This window comes from Perna viridis, chromosome 8 (assembly GCF_037379345.1).
Source record: "Perna viridis isolate PV_CMFRI_1.1 ecotype Kerala chromosome 8, ASM3737934v1, whole genome shotgun sequence".
Classification (NCBI taxonomy): Eukaryota; Metazoa; Mollusca; class Bivalvia; order Mytilida; family Mytilidae; genus Perna; species Perna viridis.
The window spans coordinates 36,198,660-36,205,849 of NC_142452.1; the positions used below are offsets into that span (position 1 = coordinate 36,198,660).

The window sequence follows — 7,190 nt, forward strand, 5'->3', positions numbered from 1 at the left end:
AAACTCAAACCTATTAAATAGACAGATGGTACTTGTATTGGGTTGGGGATAGTGTATGGGAATGATAATTGTTTTATGAGGATGATTGGAAAATTATATTTGTTTAAGTATTTTTTTATGAATAAAGTTTTAAACTTATTTTAAAATAACAGTGTAAATAAAAAGAATTTAAAAATATAAGATTTAATTTGATGATAGTGATGAAGATTGTATGGAGTAGGGATTTTTCAATGGGCAATGGGGAATTCTCAATGTGGATGGGGATGGGGACAATGAGGAATAGGGAGTGGGTGATGGTATATGGTGTAAGTGGGAAATTTCAAGAGCTGTAACAGCGGTTTGAAGTCGAAACAGAAAAGATCAAAGCTAGCCCGACAGGGCAGGATGTGATCGATGGTCTGTCGAGACGTTCAAAAATGACGTTAATCCATTATCGATATCGCTCACGACGTAGTCAATGTCATGTAAAGTTGTCATTGGAAAAGTTGATATTTTGTAGTATCACGACAGAAGCCTGAGAAATGAAACTATCAGGCGAAATAAACTGTAGAAAATTAACACAAATACAGATAAACATTTTAATTACGACGAATTCATGGACATAAATGCATATATTTGCAAATTTGACAGTTCTAACATCGTTGGGAATTTTTCAGACCCTTCTATTTTCCCCGTATCAATTTGATCCGATGGAGCAGTGTAGCAAATAGAGTCGTCATATAATATCGATTTGGTGTCACCTGCATCGTTAATTTGATCACCAATTCTACATAATGACGCCTAGATGAACTGTCCCATACTACCATACATCGTGTTCAGCCCTAGATTATTCCCTCGAAGTGGAATGTCCAGGCCAAGGGCGATGGACTTTGTGTAGGTGTTGTTGCCATAGATGTCACAGCGGTACGAGTTCGAGTCCTGCGGACGGAACGACCGAATATTAGCCAAATGTAACTTAGTACATGATGTATGGCAGTACGGGACAATTTATCTTGGTGTTATTATATAGAATAGAGAATCGTATTAATGATGCCCGTCACAACGAAATTTCTGTATCTTGAATCATTTCTTTATGTTTTCATTTGTTCAATTTTCGTCGCCAACTTTATATTTTAACTCTCCAAGACCTATATTGGCTTCATCGTCCGATCATTTAAAGAAATAATTTATTACAGTTAAAATTGATTTGAAAATGGACAATTGTATTGTGATCAAGCTGTCTACGCTCATTAGATCCTGCATAATAGATTTCGATGGTTTATAATCAGGCATGCTGTCTACAACCCATTAGAAACTGCATAATGGATTTCGACAAATCTTAAGAAGAAATGTATTATGTAATGTCTTTATGAACCGTTTGGTTTGCATTTACATCGCAAAGAAATCAAGAACATAAGAAAAAAAAAACTGTCCTATTTTTTCAGCTGATATACATACGTGATATTCAAAATATAAGCAATTACTGTTTACTTCAACGCATTTTGCATATACTTTATTGCTGTGTCCAAAAACGTCTTATTTCGATTAGCCAACAAAATATGTTATAAAATAGTAAAGTCATATGAACACCCTGGTAGTAATATACAAATGCAAAAAAAAAAATAACTTAGAATGTTATACTGGTTATACAATAACATGACATTGGCTTTAAATTAAAAAAAAAAGCCCAATATAGCCAAGAAAAAAAAACATTGAAAACGCGCCTTGCTTTGATTTGTAGCCTCTTCCGTATATTTTTTTTCTTTTAAGCCAAAACATTTACATTAATATTTAAGAATGAATCTTTCAATTCGCACTCATGAAGTGAATTTCAACTCTTAGTAGCAACTTAGCCTAATACATCAATGGTCTTCTTCATTCGTATGATGTCCTATTAGTTTTTCAGGCGTTGTTTCATTCTGTCCACTCTTTTGCACTTTCGGTATTACGTCTTCTTTTGCAAAGTCATATAGAGTAGAAAATGTAATAACAAAGCGATTACTAGATCATTTTTGATTATTGTAACGTTGTTTTTGTTGTTTAAATTGATTTAATTGGGCGAATCTTACGGTGCATACTATGAGATTGATCGATAATTACAGTAAAATCTCATTAAGATTTTACATATTGCGTTTTTAAACATGGCCGTTTTGCTTTTGAATGAAGGGTATTAACAAATTATCGACCTGATAAAACCAAGCAGTGTAAATACCTATATGTTGAAAATCACCGAAATGGTCCTGATTAGGTACAAGCATATGTAAATGAAAGGCGTCCAAAATCAGGTTTTATAATGCTCTTAACCTCTCGCTTATATTACAGTTTATTTTTTCCGATATGTTTAAAACAATGGGCATCAACAATTTCAACCAGTCAAAATCGGTCTAATCAGTTATCAAAACAGCAGAAGATATGAACAAAATATAAGTGAAAATATAAACAAGTGAATACAATGAAAACTATGTAAATGCAAGCCACGAGTTTCAAAAAGTCTTGAACTTTGTGAGGAAGGTACGTTTAACAAAATTAATTGCGAAGGTAAATATCTTAATCGGAACATTTCCGTTTATATCACTTATATAGCAAGATGTTCATGGCAAAGATACTGACTTCCAAAGGACCTTAAAATACAATAGTACTATTTCTTAACTTATTTCGTCACTGCTACATTGCTCCAACACTTCAAATAATCATAATACTAAGTGTTATATGTCCCAACAATATGCAGGTTATGTCATTAGAAGATTTCTAACACATCACATAGATGTTTTAACTAGTTTCCATAATAATCATTAGGTCTATCTAGAAAGACATAATGTTTCAATGGCTTTTCGTGAATGCATGTATTTATTATAAAAGTGAATATACTAAAACCATTCATGTCTATATGATCTTATGTTAATTGGAAATCCTCCTAATATCAATCTTTATAAAAGTAGAATATTTGCCTCTCTGCACGTACTATTCTTAAATTCCTGTATATAAGTATTGTTGCAGTTAAACGATTTTTTTCCTTCCTTTTTTTACAGCAGCCATTCAAAAGCAAGGAATTATATTGCAAACGTCAAAGCCGTGAAATGTTGAAATGTCTTGGCTTGACGGGAAATGTTGAAATGTCTTGGCTTGACGGGAAAGGAGTCATAGTCGTCGCCACCATACGTCACTTAAGTTACATGATGTTTCCATATATGGTCTTCTTCCTTTAATACAAAAACCTCTTGGACTACATCACATTAGAACCAAACTTTATTCAATATCTCTCACTCAACTACACTCCCTTTACAAAACAGGTCTTAACACTCCTGTTTCTGATCCCACCTCATCATTATACAGACTTGTTGCCATCAGTTTAGATATTGGTTTCCATAGACTCTTTAAACCAGTTTTTGTGAAAAGTCAAGATGAAGAAAAACGATCGTTTCTTCCACTACCGTTTGTCAGCGAAGGTATAGATGCAATTAATTTGGCCAACATCCTCCACCACAAAAACGTTACCAACAAAATGCCCCCATATTTCAAAGACAAATCCATACCAATTATTTCATATTCCTATACTTCACCCATTGCATCCAAAATTTTCAATTATAAAAGGCTATTGCAAAACCTCGAGGATTTCAAGTCTAAACCACCTGACTGTTCTTGCAAAACCTCTCCATTCAAATATGGTCCTTCTAGTCACGTGGTTACGGGAGATTTAACCATCACCGAAAACGAACCTCTACGTAATATCCTTTCTAAAGGTCCCAAGTACCGTGAACCACGCTCCATAAGAATTATAACTTGAAAGTTCTTATGGATGCCGTCGAGGACTATGCAATAAAATGGATAAAACGAGAACAAGAAGACATTGATTCTCTGTCAGAGTGGTTAAAGGTCGCGAGGTCTTTAATGTTGAAACGAATAAAAGTTTTAAGTAGGTCAATGAGTGCCAAGGCTACATCAGTTTTTAACGACCCCGATGTAGCAAAAACATTGTCTACAATACATGACAAATATGTTGTCGTACCAGCAGACAAAACCCAAAAACAACATTGTTTTTGTCTGCAAAACGTTTCACATCCAAACATCCAATGTTTATTATCAGAGGTAGACGTAGAAAATGATAGCAGTGATAAGACCTATACTGCTACCACACTCCCCAAAGAAGAGATTGTGGAAAACCATAAATATGTGCTATCTTCTTTTTGTCTCTCTACCAAGGACGATGATTGTGATTTACCATCTACTTACTGGATTCCTAAACTCCACACCTATACAAACAGCGTTTCATCGCTGGATCTGCAAAATATACCACCAAACCTCTTTCAAAACTTTTAACTTCTATACTCACAACTGTCAAAAAGGGTTTGCAGTCGTACCACACCACTTGTTTCTTCCGTAGTATTTATTCAATGTGGATCCTGAAAACTTCGAAAGATCTTTTGGAAACAACTTGGAGCATAGATCAGGTGCACCCGTATGGTAAGCGTCCTCTGCTTTCCTAAAAACATCCACCGAACAGCTCATAAAATGTCCTGTCCAGAGTAGACGAAAGAGGAGAGGAAAATTATAATACGTTGAACAATCAATTTTCATGGTGCAGATGGACACTGTAACGATTCGCGAGTTCATAATGACGAGAATAAATCTTCTCAAATGATGACTAGCAAGCTCTGGTATTACGTATGAGTTGTGATATGAAAACTCCATATGCAGTTGCCCTAAGGGAAAGATCAAAGGTAAGTTGACAATACGGAATAAAAAAAAGTAATCACATTGTCGTATAGTTTGGTCAATATCGGTAGTTTTCTTTTACCATCGATCTCTAAGTGCATGTATCCTTCCTTACATTTTCCACATATCAAAATATGTATTTTTCAATGCACCCATTTAAATATTTAATCAATACTTCAATATTTCAGTTTGCAAAGAGCAGAGTTGCTGGAGCCTGATATTTTTGTTCTAGAATTTCAACTCTTGCTTCGATTTGTTACCCCTCTTACATCAGTATCAATTTGAACAATGGATATCACGAGTCATTTAAAGAATCTAATGACTGAAAACTTCTCTATTTGGATGACCTTCCTGACAGAAAGTCTTCTACATTAAACCGATTTGGTGTGGCAAAAAAGTGCCTTAGATATTGGTTATGCATGTTCAAAATTTATTGAACAATTTTTGTTTACCAAAAAATGGCTTAGAACAATATAACTCATAAAATAACGATCCATGAAAGCATTAGGCATGCTTCACATTATTTGTAAGAGTAAACCATAAAAATAAAAAAAATACTTTAAGTTTAAATTGCTGCTTTACACTCTATGTTTCCCAAAACAATCCATGTACACTTTATATATAAGAACAGGGATGGCTAAAGGAGAAAGGTTTAAATTATACAAAAAGAAAATGTTTAACCGAGAATAACAATAACACAAATAACCATGTAATTTTAAGTACTAGCGTCGATCAAGTTTTTTTAAGTGTGTTACAAGTGGTCCATTCTCTCAGGTTTGAGTGGAGTCCGAGTTGCTTATTTGCTTTTGTTACTTTGTATGTATGATTTTAGTAACTTTGTGTTCTTTGTGGTGAATGTCTGTTTTCTATGTCTGGTCTTTGTCCCTGGGTTACATTATTTTGATAACCGCTATAACCTTGGTTCCCTTGATTACTCTTATCTCAAATTCATTTCAGTTGTGCTTTGGTGCCATTAATATTCACTTTGTCGATACCTCTATTTTTCTGGTATTTAGTAGAGATTAAAAAAAAATACCAGAGTTATGGATATGTGTAAATATTTTAAAAACAAAACCGTTTTTTTTTTTTTTTTATAGCGGTAAGTTGATAAGCGTTTAATTCAGGGTTTTTTATGCTCTTTTAATTTTTACCGACAGATGAGATAGAGCTTTATAAGGCTGCAAGGACGCTGATTACGTACGGAAAGGATGGCGATGGATGGGTCATCAGTGTAGGTCGTGTTGGAATGCCTGGTGGACGGGAGTTCAAGTTCAACATTGGTCAACCGTATGATTCTGCAGCTATTGATGGTTTCCCTTTGAAGGTATTAACTGTCGTTTAAATTTATGAATTTAAAGAAAATTATTACTGATCGAATTCGTATTTGAGTGCTTAATTCACGTATTTTTTTTTTTTATATCTTAGCTTTTGACACGGTTATTTTAAAAGGGATATCATTGATATAATATGGTTATATGATCAAATGTCAATAAACAAAGAAGATCGTGTCTGAAATGTATTTAATCCCTATTAAACAAACAATAGTAATGTTTCAAATGGTAGGATTTAACCAGAAGAAGATATTTTCTTTGATATTTACAGAATCGTGAAATTTATTTGTCCAATTGAGAAATATTAAATGCCTGACACCAGTGACGTCGATTTTAATACAACAAAAACCAAAACCATTTGACCCCGTAGAGGCTTTTTTTCTATAATGTTTTTGGTGTTTATGATATAACATTTGTAAATTAGAAATATCATCAGGAAGCTTTGACAACCGAGATTTTAAACAAAATAGCTTTGATCCTTAGTATTACTGCATTTACCAAAATACTTTAAAATCGGAACTGTTGTGTTTTAAAACCCTGTGTCAAACAGATCACGATGCATAAACTTTGGAATACGTGCATGCTGAAAAAGTCTCTGTTTCTGTCAAATAATATAGTCATTTTTTTTTAATTTACTCTTTCATAAATGATGTCATACTTCAAGTGTTATATTTTAATGTAGAATTTAGTTAAAGCAGAAAATGGTAAATTAGTAGAACAACATACAAACCAAGCATTAGGAGCTGATATGAACACAGAACGATGGATAGAGAATGGGGAGATGTAAGTTGTACGTACTTTGACGTGTTTGTCAGTTGACTACATTTTAACTTAGATTTAAGAGCTTCTTGTCGCTTATTTCTTTGTTGAGATTGACAACAACCAAGTTTTAAGTGAGAGTTACTTAAACGATTGCGATATTGTGACACCGTTCCCTCTACAGACCTCTTCCATCTACCCATGTTATATTGTGGATTCTAATTTGCAGCATACAATTTATAATAGAGGACACATATTTGGCAATGTCTGTTTACTATGTTGTTCATCAGTTACGGTTGACTTTGCTTCTTTTTTTTTTATAAATATGGAAATGTTTGTCCTAACCAAGGAAGAAGTACCGAGCGGAAAAAATAAACAGTCACGAATTTCGTTGATTTAAAACCACAA

The 7,190-nt window shown here is 33.7% G+C and overlaps 1 protein-coding gene across 3 annotated transcripts in view; it reads left to right on the plus strand.

Moving 5' to 3' along the window:
* Nucleotides 1-5,672: 5,672 nt before the first annotated feature.
* Nucleotides 5,673-7,190, plus strand: part of LOC148610354 (uncharacterized) — a 40,932-nt gene continuing 39,414 nt past the window's right edge. Inside the window, exons 1-3 of one of the 3 annotated variants that reach the window (XM_088542872.1) lie at nucleotides 5,673-5,745; nucleotides 5,850-6,016; nucleotides 6,706-6,806. In XM_088542872.1, coding sequence (XP_088398998.1) covers nucleotides 5,736-5,745; nucleotides 5,850-6,016; nucleotides 6,706-6,806 — 278 coding nt within the window. In that variant the 5' untranslated portion in view covers nucleotides 5,673-5,735. Of the gene's footprint in view, nucleotides 5,746-5,849; nucleotides 6,017-6,705; nucleotides 6,814-7,190 lie in introns of those variants that run through there. The other 2 variants (XM_088542868.1, XM_088542870.1) reach the window with 2 other exon arrangements.